General features: G+C 52.7%; 1 protein-coding gene across 4 annotated transcripts in view; it reads right to left on the bottom strand.

Annotated features, from left to right (window-relative positions):
* Positions 1-19,052, bottom strand: part of ASTN1 (astrotactin 1) — a 45,589-nt gene that overhangs the window by 11,819 nt on the left and 14,718 nt on the right. For 3 of the 4 annotated variants that reach the window (XR_007377201.1, XR_007377202.1, XM_048945856.1), the window contains exons 2-21: positions 18,505-18,692; positions 15,934-16,327; positions 15,259-15,432; positions 15,015-15,122; positions 14,755-14,904; positions 13,895-14,062; positions 13,745-13,829; positions 8,080-8,154; positions 7,397-7,534; positions 7,076-7,226; positions 6,757-6,923; positions 6,470-6,664; positions 6,062-6,189; positions 4,336-4,440; positions 3,982-4,170; positions 1,982-2,250; positions 1,560-1,693; positions 1,245-1,396; positions 813-948; positions 629-729 (exon numbers count right to left, since the gene is read on the bottom strand). Coding sequence is in view for 2 of the 4 variants with exons in the window: in XM_048945856.1 (XP_048801813.1) it covers positions 629-729; positions 813-948; positions 1,245-1,396; positions 1,560-1,693; positions 1,982-2,250; positions 3,982-4,170; positions 4,336-4,440; positions 6,062-6,189; positions 6,470-6,664; positions 6,757-6,923; positions 7,076-7,226; positions 7,397-7,534; positions 8,080-8,154; positions 13,745-13,829; positions 13,895-14,062; positions 14,755-14,904; positions 15,015-15,122; positions 15,259-15,432; positions 15,934-16,327; positions 18,505-18,692 (3,207 nt within the window). In the remaining 2 variants the exon portion in view is untranslated. The remainder of the gene's footprint in view (positions 1-628; positions 730-812; positions 949-1,244; positions 1,397-1,559; positions 1,694-1,981; positions 2,251-3,981; positions 4,171-4,335; positions 4,441-6,061; positions 6,190-6,469; positions 6,665-6,756; positions 6,924-7,075; positions 7,227-7,396; positions 7,535-8,079; positions 8,155-13,744; positions 13,830-13,894; positions 14,063-14,754; positions 14,905-15,014; positions 15,123-15,258; positions 15,433-15,933; positions 16,328-18,504; positions 18,693-19,052) is intronic. The other variant, XM_048945857.1, reaches the window with a different exon arrangement.

Genomic DNA, 19,052 nt, shown 5'->3' with positions numbered 1-19,052 from the left:
CTGGAGCCAAGATTTGTCCCCTGGGGTATGATTAATGTCATATCAAGGCAGTGGAGGAACAACAGAGTAGATGTCATTCCCCAGGCTCAGCTGGACTAATCAATCCAGTTTAGGTTCTCATAGTTTGACCCAATTAGGAAGAGAAATGGTTGGTGACATCAGGTACTGTTAGTAAAATGCCATTTATCTAGAAGAAAGAACACAACTGGGATTTCTTCAGACACCACTTATGCTATCAGCTCCTTTCTGAGCAGGTCAAGCAAGATTTTCCTCAGCTATTTCTCCACCCATTCTCAACATGTCTTGAGTTCCTTCCCCTTCATCCATCTTCTCAGCCGCACAGTTTGTCTGAGTTTGTGTTTGTCTGGGGTGAAGGAGGCATCGCAGCCAGGACAGGAGATACGTGCAGAGACATAACAGTCAGGAGAGCTCCCTGTCACTGGTCCCAAGCATCACCCTGTGGACGCTCAATCCTATGCCAGGCACAGGATACATATGTACCCTATGCATAGCTTTTCCAACCCACATCCAAATCCCCACCAAGTCTCCATGCCCATGAACAATGAGGCTGCTTTCCAGTTGTGTAGGCACACGTGAAGCCTCGGGTCAGCACAGGTCAGTGGCTCACCTTGAGCTTTGACATCATCCACCACAGGGCAGGGCGTCTTGACCGTCACATCACTGGACCTGGAGCGTCTCCCCGTGTTATCGACTCCCCAGAGGGTGAACCTGGCCAGAAGGACAGCAGTGAAGCTGCAGGTCCTGGGCCCTCACATGAAGTGAGGGAGGCTCACATGGAGGAGGTGACTCACATGTAGATGGTGTCGGGCTCCAGGCAGCGGATGATGAGGGAGATGGTGGAGGAGAGCCTGTCAGGCACCTGGGCTGGCATGGCGCAGGGGGACTTGGCACCAGAGATGATGTCATCCACAAAGCTCAGCACCGTCTCTAGGGGGAGAAAAGAGGACATGCCACAGATGATGACACTGGCGTCCCCAGGGCTATGCCCACCACCAAGCTGCAAAGGCAGAGCAAAGCTCACACATGAGTTTGGTGTGGAGACAAACCCACTGCTTTTCCCTGCCATCTGTGGGCCCCCTGCAAGGCTCACTGTCATGGCAAGGAGGGAGGGGCTACTTTCCTATGGGACAAGGAATACTCTGCAGCACCCCCTTGCAAACAGGGAGCTAGAGATTGTCCTCCAACATCTCCATCCCACCCTCCCTGCAGTGAGACCCACTCACCAGTCTCCACCTTGGAGTGGTCCATCCTGTCGGTCACTTTCTCCTGGCGGAGGAGGTAGTCGACGATCTGCACCCCGATGGGGGGCTCCGAGTGCCCCCACTCCAGCACTACCAGAGTGCTGCTGGGTTCATGCACAGTGGAGAGCCGCAGGCTGGAGAGCAATGCTTGCTGGTGAGCACCTTGAGAGGGCAAGGCCCACTGCCCCACAAACCTGCCCCACAAAGCCACCCTAGCCCCACCGCCCCCTATCACCACCCCATTGGCCATCGCCACCTCCTAGACCGACCATACTACAAGGCCAGACAGAGACCTACATGGGGTGTGGGAGAGGTGCACAGGTGGGCAGTCCATCAGCCCCAAAGGCACTTGAGTCACAGCGACACCAGTCCTCGATGACATCCCCGCTGCCTGAGCACCACAGTGAGCTCATGGTGGCTTCCTGCAAGAGCTGGGAGTGAGGAGAAGCGGGTAAGTTCAGTCTGGCATCCCACCATCAGAGCACGCACTTACGGTGGCGATAGGCTGATGGTTGGACTGGATGATCTCAGAATCACTAAGATTGGAAGAGATCACTATGATTCACCTGTTCCCTGCTGGGTGACACTGAAATGGTTCAGCATGGTCCATCCACCCTGGGGATGGGGTCAGCAAGAGCTGCCAAAACTTGATGTGATGCAAGCTGCCTACAAAGAGCTTTGTAATGTAATGCCATCCCACCACTCCCCAAGCTTCTCACCCGCTGCGTCTGGTTGTTGGTGACCAGCTCGTAGATGGGGGCTGCTTTGGTGACCTCAAGCAGAATGGGCTCTGCTGGCGCATCAGGGCTGGAGGTGACGTGGCAGAGGGGACAGGATGAGGGGCAGCGCCCGCGGCTCTGGCACTCCATCCGCACGCCTGCTGCCATGCGCTTGGTGCCTGACTCAGAGAGGCTGGCGATGTACTCAGGAAAGGTGAGCACTTTGGGGTCCCGCTCACGCTCCTCTGACTCATCTGATGGAGAATTGCCTGGGGGAGGGGAGAAAAGAGAATTGCCATGAAGAGGGAGGCAGGGATGGCCTCCATACCATTGCCAAGGGGATGCTCCTAGGAGAGAGAGCGCCCAGACCCACCCCTCCCCCCCTGTAGGGATGAAATGCCCTCTGGTTTTGAGAGCAGAAATCAAGACTGGAAAGTGCACCCTGGCATCATCTGTGCCTTAGTTTCCCCAGCTCTTTGCCTGGCTGGTGATGGGCCAACCCTTGCACTGGGTCCCCACGAGAGGGAGCCTCGTTCTTGCAGCTGGAGGCACACGAAGGACCTATCTAGTCCCTCCCTCTAAATCAGCTTCATTTCTGATTTCTTTTCTCTGCTCCCTTGGTTCTCAAAAAGCCTCTGTCAAGGCCAGCAGCCCCAACTCACAGAGGCACGGGGAGCACATCCCTTTTAGCAGCTGCTTCATGCCTGCCTCCTTGCATTTGTCCCCAAGAATTAGGTGATACTTAAGAGGATAGCAACGATGAGGACAAGGCAATAGGGTGAGAAGAACCAAAGGAGGCCGAGGGCATTGCCTGCTGCGGCTGTGGGACACTGCTGGCAGCACATCCACAGCTCTGTGGGAAGAACTTCCTATGGAAGGGTCTGCCAAGCCAATCTCTGAGACCCCTGAGAGGAAAACAGGGCTGTTAAACAAAGCCCTGGATGCAGGAGCACTGCTCAGCCACCCCAGTGAGTTGGAATTGGATCACTTTGGGCTGGCTGTGAATTGCAGCTTCACAGGCACAGAGGGAAAGCAGAGGAGCCAGAGAATGAGATGTCTCTTGCAATTTCTCAGTCGATATCCAGCTCCTGACGTTTGCAAACAAAAAGCAAAGGAGGGAAAGTGGCAGGTGCCAGAGCAAAACCAAAATGTGATGTTGTGGGTGGAAAGAGACTGCCAGACCTGAAAAGCCTCCAAGCAGGAAAATCAAAGAGGAGGAAATTGCAGGAGGGAAAAAAAAAAAAAAAAATACCCCAAACAACAAGTACTCGCAATCAAAAGATGCTACATCTGGATCCAGCCCTCAGCAAAGCAGCAGTGGGGCTGGACACAGGTGGGCTTGGGAAGAAGCCCAGGCTCCAGGAGCCTGTAGCATCCATTCTCAGAAATGAGTGTTTTACACCCAAGTGGTCCCCAGTGCCCCAGATTTCCAGTTCTCTCCTTGCCTGTGCTGGTTCTAAAGCAGGCTGCAGATGCTTGCTCCTCTATAGCAAAAGCAGAGCTGTGTTGGTGTCCCCCAGCCCCCCACCCAGTTTTCCAGAACCTGGTGACCAGTACAGCACTGGTGTGCAGACAAAAACAGTGAAAGTAAAGTGCTGACAACCCAAGAGAGGAGCACACATCAGCAGGAGGAAAGTCTGGCCCCGGGATGCGAGTGGAAAAGAGCAGATACGGAGGAGACAAAGGAAAGGAAGGAACAGGATTAAAGGCAAATAGCAGCTAAGTCCAGAATCAGACAGGACAGCTTGGTGGGATTAGCGCCTTCGTCTTTCATCTCCCCAGGGATGTGGGTATTTATTTTCCTTGCTGGCCGGGGCTGATGCTGGCTGCAGTCCATGAAGTCCTTGGACCAGCTTCAGTAAGTGGGAGCCGGGTGGAAATAGGAAAATGAGGTGGGACGCAGCTTTTGCAAAGACTGGGCACTGTGCCTGCTGTGCCAATGGCAAACCCAGCTCCTGCTCAGCCAGGGGTGGCTACGGGAATATTCCTGGGGCTCCTACCTTTACTGATGTCCTCATACTCCAACCAGAGCTGCCGCTGGACCTGCCTGTTGGGGTACCAGATGGAGCAAGACTCCTCAAAGCCATACACGGCCTCTTGGATGTAGTGGTTGCCAAACTGGTCCAGCAGTGCCACAAAGTCCCTGCGGGAGGTGGCCCCATCCAGAGAGTGCAGTGCATTGCTGAAGGCTGGGGAGAAAACATGAGGGGATGCTCAAGCCTCTGCAGATGCTCAAATCCCTGGGGATGCTCAGCCCTTGGATCCTCTACACATGCGATGTGCACCCAGCACCCCAGCAGCCACCCCCCTGCATGTGATGCATCCATTACTGCCTCTTCTCCCCACATGCTTACACTGGGAGATGGTCAGCTGGTTGAGCCGGACGTGGTACATGACAGACTGCACCTTCCAGTGCTGTAGCAGAGGGTATCCCGACACCTCACTGAAGTTCACCATCCCTGCCAAGAGAGAACATGACGCTTGGACATGGGATAACCACAGCAGCCACAGCACCTTGCACCATGACCAGGGTGAGATGACAAAAGGGGAAGGGCCAGCACAAATCATATCTCCACCATCAGCTGTTCCACATGCATTAACACTGCAACACAGAAGGAAAACCCATGGGCTCACTTCATCCTGCTGGCCAGAAAATACAGCAGAAGATAATGAGCCTCCTCCCACATCCCTCCTGCCTCCCCAGACATGCCCAGGTGTGCTAATTGCTTTGTTAATGAGAGCTGCACTTTTGAAATGAGCTGTTAGCAGGCCTAGTCACCATCACACCATGGTTGTGGCCAGCCCAGAGGCTCTGGGGACTGAGCTGGACACGTGCACAGGGAAACCACCTTCCTATGTTCTTCGGGGCATCATGGCAATGCTGGGGTTAGGCAAGACCTGAAACCTTTTGGAAATGGCCAGGATGAGAGTTGGGGTGGTCAACCCAGAGACAGACCCCACTCCTGAGAGCAGAGTGACTAAGAAGCCACCATGCCTGCAACAACGCCCCAGAAAACAAACTGAGGGTTTTGGTGGCCTTTATTTTGGTGGCCAGAGCATCCCGCAGCGTGCTGCAGAAGGATGCTGGGACTCAGCCATCTCCTCCCCAGCGGTGCCACAGCCACACATCCCACGTAGCAAACCTCTGCTCAGCAGGGAAGCAGCGAGCCCTGCTGCTAAACAGCCCCACAGCAGGAGTTCAGGAGGAAAACAATGTGCATTCACCCTCCTCAGCAAGAAAGGGAGGCAGAGGATAAGGAGGATGAGGTCCTCTGCCTTGCAGTGCTTCTTCCTTCAGTGCTGGCTGCTACAAACAGCTTCAAAGCATTGCTCTTCCCTGCAAAGTGTTTATGCAAAAACAGCCCTTCCTTACTCAGCAGCTCTGCCTCTTGTGTATTCACAGCGATGCCCAGATCTGCCTACTGACAGCACAGATTTCACTTCTTTTCCATTTTTTTTTCCCCACCTTCTTAATCAGCCACAAAGAGCCAGCAGAGCAGTGGGAAATGAATAGGATAATTTGCTGGCTTCTGCCTCTTTGGAATTATTGCCACTGAATTCCCCGGTCCCTTCACGATGCTGTGGCTGTGGTGGCATCACCTTAAGTCACATTTTTGATATCCTATGGGCACTGCCAAACAGAGCTAGGACCCCACCTCAGTCCTCATGGCCCATAACACACTGACAGGACAAACCAAAACGTATTTGTGGTTTTGAATACCTCTTTACACCAGTGACTCTGATTTGGAAACCTATCAAACTGTCAAAACTATTTGGAAAACATTTCTGCTTGGAATAAAAAAAAGCCTTTTCGCAAATTCCCCAACTATCTGATGGACAATTGAGCTTTTACACCACACAATTAATTTGCAGCCTTTCCCTTGCAAATGGACAAGCTGGCAGAAGGCAGTGATGTTATAGGCTCCCCTTATTTGCTGTTGGCTGAAAGAGATATGGGAAATGCATTGCCTTTCCTTACAGCTGCTGATGCAGGTGGGCACTGGGTGCTGAAGCCAGGCTAAATGCATCTCATCTTTCAGCATCCCCCAAGAGGATGAGGGTATGGTTGAGCTCACTCACCAGTGAGGAATTCGGGGTCAGGTGTGGGGTCTGAGAGCTCCTCTTGGCACTGGTTTTCCAGGGGCACGGTGGCCACCACCAGTCCATCTGGCAACTGCTGCTCCAGGCCCCTGGCAAAGTTGTTCTGTCTGGAAGTACAGTGGGGAGAGGAGAACAGGGCAGGGAACAAGGGCCAGTGATCCATCCCTAAAACTCTACCAAGCACCATGCTCTTCCTCTGGTCATGACTTATGAAGGCCATTGTGGCTCTTGGTGGCCATCTTCAGATGAGCCCTTACCTGCAACCCATCCACCTCCTGCAAAGCTTGGCTAAATGTGGTTGGATCAGTGTCTTGGAGACCCAAGGGTTGCAGAGAGGATGGGAAAGGCTGACCCTACTGTTGGTCATCTCTCCACATCTCCACTCACCTAAACGTCCCTTTGAGCACCTGCCCTGGGGCCACCTCCTTGGAGTGGTTGTTGTAGCCATAGAAGACCTCCCCAAAGAGCGTCTGGTTCATGGGCAGCTCACGGGGCTCACCACAGTCCACACCATCAGGGCACGACTCTGAGATGAGCTGGCATGATCGCCCATCTGTACCCAGCTTGTAGTCCTCAATGCACCTGAGAAGCCAGCAGCAGGGCGCACCATCAGCTGCAGCACCTCCAGTGGGGATCAAGGCCACCCCAGCATGGAATGATGATGGGGTACTCACCCACAGAACATGAGGATGTTGTAGAGCAGAGGGTCGTCGGGCAGAGGCACCATCTGCTGCAGGCACAGCTGCTCACAGCCCCCATTGAAGCCATCAGAGCAATCAACACCAACATGGCGGTCATAGCAACCCGTGCCATCCTTCATTGGGCTCAGGCCCGTCGGGCACTGGCAAAGGGAAAAGAGAGAGGTGAGATGAGGGTGGTGCTCTCAGAGGCCCCTTCATCAGAAAATAACGTTAGGGAAATATGAAAAGGTCACAACTTGCACCAAAACCAGCTCATACTGCAACAACTATTCATCCCAAGCTGGCCACGCACCACACAGCCCGTTGAGTCCAACTTGCGATCTGCGATGCAGCGGAAGTTCTTGCTGCAGCCCCCATTGTCCCTGGAGCAGTCACGGACAGGACCAAAGGAGTCAAGAAGAACCTCCAGGCTGTCGAAGGAGGAGGAGGTCATCAGCTCTTCCCTGTAGGGAGTAGGAGGTGTTTCACCACTCTGTTTGGTGCCAAAAAGGTGTACCCAGCTCTCACCAGCCCCTATGTCCTTTGGGGTGCCCCTTTGCTCCATGGGCACACCACCAGAATATTTGCTAGAGAAACTATTCAACGGCCTTGCCGTCACCTTGCTCACACCTACCTGACCTCCACAGCGTCCTCCATCACTGTCATGTCGGTCTTGCACTTAGCTGAGGGGTTGATGGCCAACTCAGCCGGAGGGATGACAAAGCTCTTGCTCAGTGGCAGCCACATGCCTTCCCCCAGTGTGTAGGTGAACCTGTCAAGAGAGAGAGCACGTGGGGGAAACTCCAAACCCCATCAATGCAGGGATATCATGCCAGGGCTGAGCAGGGAGTGCTGTTGCTGAAACACAGCCCTCAAACCTCTCCCCTCCCTACAAAAGGAGCTAGGTTGGTCCCAAATCTATCCCCAGCTGGATACAGGCTTCTCGAGCACCTATCTGCCAGGAGCATGCTGCTGGGGAGCGTAGGGAGCAGGAAGGATAACGAGAGATTATTCATGTATTTATTCCTCCTCTCCAAGGTGTCCATGGCTGCTGCAGCTCCAGGGCTAGCAGGGGGAGGCAGCAGAGGCAGGTGCTCTGTGAGATGCATCAAGAAGGGACAAGTCTTCCAAATGCACCCAAATGACCCCAAAAAGCAGCAGTAGGATCTTTCCAGCTCATATGCCCCCTAGGTGGTGGCACAGGGCACTAAGGTCAGCCAAGACGTGGGGGACCACATGCTGCACCTTCCCCAGAACTAGCACCAGTAACTGAAGGGGAGACCCAAGGATTGGTGGTGAAGCTGAAGGCAGACTTACCGAAAAATCTTATCTGATGGCTGCTCACCCAGCACCAAGTCGAAGCCGCGCTGAAATATGGTGTACGGCCAGGGCCTGGAAGAGAAACACAGGAGCATCATGCCAGCGTCCCAAAATGCCTCCCCAGATTTGCACTGCAGCAAGTACCTGTGATGCACATACAAGGTGGTAAAATAGTTCCACGATTTTGGGAGAGCGGGGGATCTTTAGAATTTGGGCGTTCCTACACAGCTGGTGCATCCAGTGAACAGCATATCTCATCCTTTACTTTGGGGTACTGTAGGCTCCAGTCCCCCCCTTTCCCACTGCTGCAGCATCCCTGAGCCTCACAGCCCTGCACCCTCAGGCACCACCCACCTATTCCCATCATGGGAATGTTAGCACATGTCTAGGGACAGCTGCACCCATGGCCAGGATGCTTTGGGATGTGCAGCCCACACAGCATGGCCCCATTTGAAGTGTATCCTTTGCAGAGCGTCTTCTATAGAGCATTCTTCGCAGAGCATTTCTTGCACAGGGTCATTTGCAGAGAGACTAGCAAGTTGAAGACCAGCAATAAAATAAAAAGGAGTCCAGAGGAGTAACAGCCAGATCCAACCGAATCTCATTTGTAGAATGAGCTCAGAACTGGAGATTTTTTCATCCTGTCACCTTTAAAACATCCGCTGAGGGCACACATCCGCACGAGCAGCATGGCAAACACCTGGTGAGCCTGGGGATTTTCTCTGAAGGCAATTACAGCTCTCCTGCACAAGCACTTCAATTCCTAATCTGAAGTTATTTCAGCAAGGACACAAAAAAATCCTGATTGCGGGATTAGAGCACTGCTCATTTCCTGCCTGGGACACAATGGCACTTCTGTGACCAGGCACAGGATTACATCCAGCAGCAGAGCACAGTGCCCTGGATAAGGTCTGTGTGGATGGGCAGCAGTGCTCTCTTTGCACCTTGCCAGATCCTTGAATGCTGCCCACAGCAGCATCCCACACTGTCACAGATGGGCTTTATTCTCTCTTCCCCACAGTGCACTGGGCTGGGAACAAAAGCAGAGGCAAGGTATTGTTCCTCATCAGCTTGGCTGGACAAATGGTCGTGAAGAGCCGTGCTGCACTTCCAGTGGTTCTCAGCCCACAGTAGTGATGCAGAGGCAGGGTGGCCAGCCCAGGGATGCAAGAGCACAGTGCCATGTAGGTTAGGTACAGGGAAATCAGCACAAGGTCTTTCAATAGCCCCTCAAGGGCACAATTTCCAACGATGCCTAAAAGTCAGGCAGTGATGGCTTTAAACCAGAGCACTCCACCCAACGCATCTCTCCAGGAGCTCCATGTTGATTCTTCCTCTCATGAAGCTGAAAGTTCCCTCCTTGCTGCCTTGTTACTCCTGCTGCTAAAGATGAGGACACATCCTTCCCATCACTGTCTCTTCCTCTGCGTGGTTTTGCTACTGTTTCATTCCATCTTCCTTCTCCTATGCATCACTGGCAGGCTCCTTGCTGCTCTGCTTGCAGGTGCTTGCGTTGCACAGTCTTCAGAGCTCACAAAGTGAACAGAGATAGATTAGAAGCAGTACTGTGTCTGATCAGATTGGGTTAAACAGGCCAGAAAGGACAGCTCTTGGCTACTTTGGCAAGCCTTGGCAAGCAGGTAGGCATCTGAATCAACAAAATGGGGTTCACTGGGCACAAGACCCAGCAAGCTCATCCAACAGCATCAGTAAGTTCCTATAGACAAGCTCTACAATGGATCCCCAGCATGGGCATCTTTGCAAGATACATGGTGCTGAGCTGGTGGAAGGGAGAAAGGGGCTGAGCAGAAGATGCTGAAAAGTCACTGCACATGAGCATGGCTGCAATGCCACCAATTGGTGGTTAAGCACCGAAAATAGGCAACTTGACATCTGGTCCCTGAGCTGCTGGTGCTTTTAGTGACTCCCACCCAGACAGTGGCATGAGATTGCTGTGCTGAACCCCCACAGCCAAGCACCAGCCACTGTGGCCACCACAGCCCTTCCCCAGTGGCTTCAAGCCCAGAGAAAACCAGGAACACACCTGCAGCACCCGCACCCCACACAGACCCAAGGGACACAGTCCAGATGTGGGCACAGTTGTGCAGGGCAGGGGGCAGGTGTCAGAGAATCATTAAGGTTGGAAAGACCAATAAATCATCCGGTCCAACCACCAATCCACACTTATGTCTGCTCTAGACCACATCCCTCAGTATGACTTCCATTGAACACCTCCAAGGATGGTGACTCCATTACATCCCTGTGCAGTCTGCTCCCATACCTCACTGCTCTTTCTGAGAAGAATTTTTCCCTAATATCCAACCTGAAATGTGATCCAAGAGATTATCTCCCATCAGCAACGCTCATCCCAGTACTACCACCAGCCCTGTTTCAGCTCTGCCTTGCAAGGGTTTCCCCCAGGCTTCAGCTTCCCACCTCCCTGCCTGCTGCCATCCCTTCCAAGCAGCTCTTTATTAAAAATGCTAATGCTGGCACTTTCTCTCCGGGCTGCTCATAAATCTGCAAGGAGAATGGGGCGGGGAGGAGGAGGCGGAGGGCTGGTTTGGTGAAAGGATCTGAAAGAAAGAGGAGCTTTTTATCTGGCCATCCTTCAGGCTCGCAGAGCTGAGGCACACAGCAGGGGATGGAAAAAGACAGAGGAGAAAAAAAGATAGGCAGAAAAAGAGTGGGGAAAAAAAAAAAAAAAAAAAAAAGATGATGAAAAAAAGAGCAAAAAGAGTTTAAGCAGAAAAAGTGCTGTCCTTGTCACTTCCCTGTGTCCCCGGCTGCTCCACTGGATATGTGGGGATGGACGTGACTGGGTGCACAGCTCATAGGGGGAGAAATACCCCCCCAAAAATGGCACTACCTCAGAGGGTCTCAAGCCCTAGCAGAAAGGTGGGAAAGGGATGTATCTGCCCTCACGTAGTTGTCTGAGCCCACCTTGATGCAGTGCCTACAAGGCTGACAGGTCTCAGTGATGAAACTCACAGAGTCATAGAACCATCAAATCATTAAGATGGCAAAGACCACTAAGATCATCTAGTCCAACCATCAGCCCATGCCTGTGACCACTCAGACCATGTCACTCAGTGCCACAATTATCCTCTTCTTAAAAACCTCCAGGGATGGTGACTCCAACCCCCCCATGCCCCAGATTTCCCTATGCAATAGTGAAGAGCAACAATAGCAGAAAATGGAAAGGCACGTTGACCCCCTTAAATGCAGAGGATCTAAGATCTCATTGTGCTGCCTTGGGTAAGAAGAACACATGGTGATGGGACAGCCATGGGACATCACATAATGAATCCACAGGCTCAAGAAGTATGAATGTGGGCAGGAAACAGCTTGCTAGCTGAAGGCACAATTAGCAATCTGATTTTGGGTAGTCATACCATGCCACAGCCACGGGAATTTGGTTCAAACAAAGTTGGCTGGATTGCTGGAAACCACTTCTCCTACCTGAGAAACGTTAGAAGAAAAGCCAAAAAAGCAGCTAATTAAAAATGCATAGCAGAGCAGAAAAGCAGACTGCTATCAAACAAACAGTGCAAAGCAGATTTGTTTAAAACAGCTGAAGAGCAGCACACAATGCAGGCGATCAAATTTATCTGCTGCACATGATCAAAAAGATCTCATTTTTGAAAAACTAGTGCTGATTTAGGGACCAGGTGCGTTCGGTAAGAGATGCACCGGGAAGGTGGGGATCTCAGCATGGTATCCAAAATACATGCAGCACACAAAGCCTCACTGCTGTCACCAAAAAACTTCCAAAGCTCCCTGCTTTTCTGGCCTTCCCATTCAGAAGCAATGGGATCCTATGGGGCCAGACTCAGTGCCTGGATTGGGTCACAATATTGGAGGGGTTAGGAATGTATTAAACAAACACCTGTCAGAAATGATTCAGATGCCATTGGTCCCCTTGGGATGCAGGATGGAGTAGCTGATTTCCAGCATCTCCAGAAAGATACTTGTTACACACCCAGCTTAAACCAAAATGCTTCACATGGCCACACTTTCCAGAAATCCTATCAACAGTGAAAGCTGCAGGCAGGGATGACGAAGTTACTGTTGGTTTCTGCTGCTACTGTTTTCCGAAACTAAAATCTGATGGGCACAAGGCAGAGGCACAAAATGATCCCTGTTTCACATGGCTTGAGAGAGAAGCTCTTGAAGGACAGTGAGGGAAACCCACAGTACTGAAGCCCTCTGGGGAGCACAGGGAGGAGCAGGAGAACCATGGATATCTCCAGTATGGTCTAGGGCTGAGGAAGAAAGACAAAGATCTGCTTGTTTTCCGTGCCCCAGAGAGAAAAGAAGGTGTGAGATGCTGTGTATGATTTGTCACAGTATAACTTTGGTATCTCAGAAGAACCACAGAATGGCTGAGGTGGGAAGGGATCTCCAGAGGCTACCTGAGATGGTGCTAAAGACCCCTTTGAATTAAGCAGAGCAAACAACTTCTTAAAGGGCAGAAATGCATTTGTCTTCCCTGTCCTTGGCTTCTCTCCTGCTTGCTACCATCTGCACCTTCTTTTTCCCCCAAAACTCAGCCTTTTCTCCCCTCTCCCTTTAGATGGAGCAGTTCAGCCAGGAAGAAGCTAGAGAAGAGTAAGGTGCATGAAAGCAGTGAGGCTGCAGTCCCACACCCAGCAGCAGCAAAAAGCAGAGCAGAAGGAAGCAAACACACCTACATACGTAATTACATGTGTTTACAAACAGGTTTGACAAAGTCACTTGCCCCTTCACTCTGCGAGCAAGGTATGGGTCTGGCACGCTGTGAGTGGCTGTTGGCTCCTTCCAACCCACCCTGAGACACCCAACATGGACAACCAACCTCATCCCTATATGCCCCTGTCCTCATCACTCAGTGCTGCTCATGGGAAGAAGCAGGGAAAGACATGGGGAGCTGCAGACATCACCACAGGACACTTGTTCTCTGGGGATGAGACTGGGGACCCAACCATGCTGCTCCACATCCCCCATCTATGCATCCCATGAGGATCAAGCTGTCCCCAGCCCGGCTCTGCTCACCCAGAAGGACAGCCACCTCATCTCCATGGCCAGTACAGGGATTAATTGCTAAATGGCTTTAAAATGAAAGAAGGGGAGAGGGGCTGGGGCTGAGCAGCAGGGCCCTGCTCAGAGGGAGGCAGAAGCACAGCAGGAATTCTGAGGCCAGCCTTTGATGGCTTTCTCTTCCTAATGCACTAATGACTTCAGAGAGGGTGTTGGGCACTGTGAGTGAAGGGGAAGAGGAAGAGGCTGGAGGTGCTGGTGCATGCATGCATGCAGATTTTTGATGTCTAGGGTGGATCAGAAGTTTTTCCTTTCACGCTTTCAGGAGCATAAGGATATTGAACAGGCATCTCCTGGTGCAGGATGCAGAATGAGTGCCCAGAAAGGGAAGAGGAGCAGCTTCAATGCTCTCTGGGGGGTTGTTTACTCTGAAACCTAATGACTTCATCAACGCCATTGTACCTCAGCTCTCCTTATTCTGAACAGCACAACCCTCCTCTCCTGTGGAGTGGCTAAAGAGCCCACACCCCTCTGACCTCAGGGTTCACTGAGCTGCTTTTAACTCTTTCACCAAAGGGGATTTCCCACAGCCCTGCCTTGCTGCTGCAGCCCAAACTGGGTGCAGCGCTGCGGGCACACTCACCCCTGGTTGGTCCCCCACTCATTCCGGATGCAGAGATGCTTATGGACAGGATCTTTCATGTAGCCCTCATAGCAGAGACACTCACCTACAGAAAGAGGGTGCACATCAGGGACAGGGGGCCCTGCAGGACCCCCACCATCCCCCGCTTACCAGTCTCAGGGTCACACTGATGCTCGCAGGGGTCAAGGAGGCGGCGGGCACAGAGGTCCAGGGCCCAGGGGCCGCTGGAGTTTTGCTGGGAGAAGAGGACGACCTGCGCCGGGTTCAGCCAGTCGCTGGCGTCCAGCTGGCTGCCCTCCAGCAGGATAAAGCGGCTCCCTGCCGCCCGGGGGGCAATCAGCAGCTGTCCCCTCCATCTCGCAACAGCACTCTCCATCCCATCACAGCACCCCTCCATCCTGTGGGAGTTCCCTCCATCCCATGATAGTCACCTCCACACCATCATGGTGCCCCTTCACCTTATGATGGTTCCCTCTGCCCTGTGATTCTTCCCTCCATCCCACAACAGTGTCCTGTTAACCACAATAGTCTCCTCCATTCCAGTACAGTGCCCTCCATCCTGCAATGGCCCCCTCCATTCCAAGAATCCCAGGCCCCCTCTGCCCCACAGTGAACCCCTCTGTCCTACAAACCCACCTCCACCCCAGCTTGTATTCTCTAAACCATGTCAGCCCCCTCCACCCAGTGTCCAAGCCAGCCAAACCCACAATTGCCACTACTCATTCTTTTGTTGTGCTGGTGCCATCCATCTCACCCATCCCACATCCACTTCCTGCATGCCCCACGTCCATCTCCTCTATCCTATGACACCCAACTCCATCCTGTGCTTGTCCCACCATGCCATGCCCATTCCCACCAAACCTTGCCCACACTTGTATCCTTCATCCCAGTTTTCCCCTCAATCTTGTACCCACTCCACACCTGTTCCCTCCATCAACTCCCCTCTCCTCCATCACAGCTCCCACCCATGGCTGACATAGGTTGGCAACTATAGGACTGTGGTCACTCACCATCAGCAATGAGGTGCTCAGGGACATGGAGGGTGATCTTGACAACAAGGGGGCAGCTCATATGGGAGGAACACACCAGGCTGATAACACAGCTTGTCACACTGATGAGGGTCAGAGTGGTCTTGTTCACAGGGCTGCGGGGGGACCCCACTGCAAAACACAAAAAGTGCATTCCAACCCCAAACCCAACATAAGAGACAAAGACAGTAGAAAACAGGGCAGAGGTGGGGGAAGCTCACTGCCCAACCTCCTGCATTCACCTCGGCTGCGCCTCCGGCTCCGAGAGGGGTCTGTGTAGAAGGTCAGCTGGGGATCAGTGTCTGCCTCTGTCCCCGAGTCCCCTTCGGGGTTCAGAAAGGCTGAGCCAGCTGTGGGTGACACCAAGCATGGTCACACCCGTGGCAGCACCCAAACACATCCCATCCCCACACTGCCACAAAGGGCTGCAGGGTGGGTAGGCACAGAGCAGCACATCCTGTCCCATCCCATCCCATCATTGGTCACCTCGCGCCTTGTTGTTGATGCGCTTGCGTTGGCTGCTGGAGGTGTGGGACAGCAGGGTGGCCTGCTGGTGGTTGGAGTCCACGGGGCTGGTGGCGATGATGTTGTCCTTGTATTTGTTCATCAGGGACAGCTTTGCATTATCACTCCCTGGGCGGGAAGAATTGAAGGCAACATCTTTCAGGGAGAAAGACCAAAAGAAAAGAAAAACAAAAGGGAGGTGAGAAAAAGATTTCCTTGGATCGATCCCCAGCATCCATACAAGATGACTGGGGTTGATGGACCAGCCTGCTCCCAGTGCAGCTCCTCAAAGCCCTAAGGGGACCAGCACATCCACCAAGCCTGGTTAAATGTGGAGATTTAACATTCAAGGCACTCCTGCATAGCCAGGTCTGCAAAGAAGGCTCCAGAGAGTTTTAGGAAGCACACTGCACTGTCAACAGATGGGCTTCTGGAGAGTCACTAACATCTCACACGTTCAGAAAAACGTGACAAAATACTCAAGGCAAAATATATATATATATGCAATGATGGGGAGAAGAGAAGATGGATATGGTTTGAGGGACATGGATTTGTGGGCATGGTGGTGATGGGTTGATGGTTGGACTAGATGACCTTAAGGTTGGATGAGACTACTAATGATTCTATGGACCTAGCTCAGCCCCATTGCTGCCCGACCTGGCGTGAGGTCCATGCTTGACTTCTCATTGCAGCCCTGCAGCGAGTCGAGGGTGCGGGTGACCTGGCTGGCAAAGTCCTCACCGCCATTCATACATTCCCGCTGGAGGTGGTGCCGCAAGTCGGTGATGTCGTACTCGTAACCATCCAGGATCGGGGTCTCGCGGATGCTGAGGGTGCCGCTGGAGTTGTGGCCCTGCACACGGGCATTGCGCAGGCTCTCCCGCCCGTGCCCCCCAATCAGCACCGAGGGGATGTAGTGGATCTCATTGGCAGCTTCGGCACTGGCACTTTTCTGAGGTTGTGGCACACGGCGCCGCTTGCACCACCGCCGCCGGGTGTAGAGGATCATCACCAAGCAGAGGATGGAGAGCAGCAGCGCGATCATCCCTCCCTGTGGGCACAAAGCAGCAGGGTTCAGCAGGGACTGCAGAACAGCCCCGGGAAGCGGGCTGGGAGCAGCCTGACCACACCAACAAGAGCTCCTGGCACTGCAGGGTGAAGCTCGCCTCGAGCAGGGCTGGCTTTGAAGTCGCCACTGAGCCATAAAAAAGCAGCATTTAAAACAGAGCGTGGTTTGTTTGTGCTCTCCTGCAACGTCTTTGAAAGCAGCAAGCGGGTTTATTATAGGCAAACACTCCTGCAGGCAACTTTTTCTGACCCATTTCCAGCCACTTTCAATGCTGTCACTCTCAATCTCGGTAGATTTTCTCAGGGCATCCTGTGGAAATTTCAGTGCAGATTAAGTGAGATGAAGGCTTGGGACAGCAACTGAAGCAAGGTTTGGGGGACGCAGAATGGAAGAACTCGGTCCCCGCAGCAGCCCTGAGTACACCCAGCCCCACCACCTCCCATCATACCCAAGGTCACCCAAGACGTCACCACCGCAGCACGGATGGAGGCGGCGAGATGAAAGCTCCAGCTGGCTCCTTGGTCTGGTCTGCCAGGAATAATAACAACAACAACAATAGTGAAAAAAAGAGCACATGGAGCCAGCTGAGAGCTGCTTGTCCGGCCGTGCCTCCGGTCCCCCTCTTCCTTTTCATGAAATAGGTGTTCTTGATAAAATAAAATAGTAGTCATAATCTGCTCCATTAAGACCAAACATTAAGGAAATTATTGAACGAGGAGCGGGAGATGGAGCTGGGAAAGGAGCCCTAATGGCCATTATGGCTTCGCCCTCTTCCATTCCCAGGATAATGGAGCTGCAGTGTATCCTCACTGCCCACCTCCCAAAATTTCTTTAAAAGCAAAAAGAGAAAGACATAGGAGGAGACGCCAGCAGTGGAGGAGACCAGCAGCCTTGCAGATACATCTCTCCAGGCAGGAACCAAGACGATAAGTCTGTCACTGTGGATGAACAGTAGTATTGGATTCTCACCTGGGTGTGCTCTCCTGTCTCCTCTCCACGGGAGCACGGAAAACCTTCATCCTTCCCACTGGGACTTGGGCAAAGGACACATGGGGACCCAGAGCTAGGAGGGTTTCCCGCACGTTCCCCACGCAGAGCATTGTCATGATGGATAAAGCCCCTTGCTTACACTACACTCACCAACCAAATGGAATGATAGAAAATCAGCCTTGAAAACTACATGCGACTTTGACCCCAGGCACAAAAGCCAACCTCTGTTTGTCAAGACAAAGGATGCTGCTGGAGCTGAGTGATGGAAAAGCAAGGGAAAGGGAGGACGCAATCTGTACTTATACATTTTGGTGCAAGAATCACAGGCATCCTTTTACCACTTCGATAATAAGACTCATTTCATATGCTCCTGCCTGGATCTGGGTATTCAGCAGTCATCAAAAAACCAGTCCACAGCAGCAGAGTGGACTGAGTGTGGGGCCAGCATCTCCCCAAGGCAATGCTCTCTCTTAGGGAAGGAACCAAAATGAGGAAAAAGACCAAAAGTGGTTTGGGGTTGGCTTTGCTAGTGATTTTTTTTTTTTTCCTCAAGACTAATCAAGTGCAAATGATGGAGGAGAAGCCTGGCCTCCGGCATCAATCTGGAAGAGCTACGGCCTTCTCATTAGGGTAGGCACCATTAAACAGCCTGTTTGCAGCTGGCAACACATTGTCTCTGGCTAATTATCTCCCAATGGCTCAAAAATGGTCAGTCCTTCAGACTTCTTCAAGATTAGGAAAAATAAAAACACAGCCCCCACCACCACCTCCTCCCCCCCCCCAGCCCAGATCTCTGCCCTGCCCTCCTTTCTCTGCCATTAAATCTTTTCCCTGCGGTTCTGCACGGGGGACTCCCGCATGGAGCTGCACTGAGCAAAGCAGTGGTGACAGTGCCTGGTGGCACTGTGACACCACTGATGCAGGCACCCGAGCAAAGGGCTGCCAAGGGAGTCACCATGAATTAACCCCGTATTAAGCTGGATGCAGCCTTCAAAGCCCAGGGTGAAGGATTCCTGCAGAAGCACTGGGGTACATTTAGGTGGTGGAGAGCATGAGTCATTTGGAGATGTGAGTTCTGGGACAAGTGTAATGCAGCCCAGTGCTCAAGCATCCTGTATAGCACCCTATCTGCCTCCGTCCCAAAGCAGGAGGAGAAGGAATGCACGTACCATGACGGAGATGTGCAGGATCCTCAGCTCCTCCTCGGCTGACTCGGTCTGGGGTTCCTCAGTGGGCTCGAAACCAGGCAGATTGGGAGCCCCATCCTGGTGGTGGATGTGGAAGAGCAGAGTGCCATTCTCCAGCCACTGCTGCCGCCAGCGCACCAATGGGATGTCATCTGTGTTGCCTGAAATCTCTGTGAAAGCAAATGGGGTCATAAGAGGGCTACCAGGGGAGTATCCACCTCATCCAAAAAGTGGACGTAGGGTGCAGCCAGGGGGTGGTGTATCACCACGGATGGCCACCAGCATCCCTGAGGCTCTAATTCAGCAGGTTTTTGCCCATGTGCTTCACATTGCATGCAGTCCCAGCTGCAGGGAGCAGAGAATACGGAACAACTTCTCAGGAGCGCTAATGGGATCACTGGGGCTGTGCAGCTAATTACTGTAAACGGAAAATATAATGGCTGGAGAGATGCGCACGTGGCTGCAATCACACCTGCAGTGCTGGCTCCCACTGACATACGCTCAGAGCTTTCATGTTTTTGCCCACACAT

Source organism: Lagopus muta, chromosome 5, assembly GCF_023343835.1.
Source record: "Lagopus muta isolate bLagMut1 chromosome 5, bLagMut1 primary, whole genome shotgun sequence".
NCBI classification, from domain to species: domain Eukaryota; kingdom Metazoa; phylum Chordata; class Aves; order Galliformes; family Phasianidae; genus Lagopus; species Lagopus muta.
Note: the sequence above shows the minus strand (reverse complement) of the source record. Positions and strands in the feature narration are given on the sequence as shown.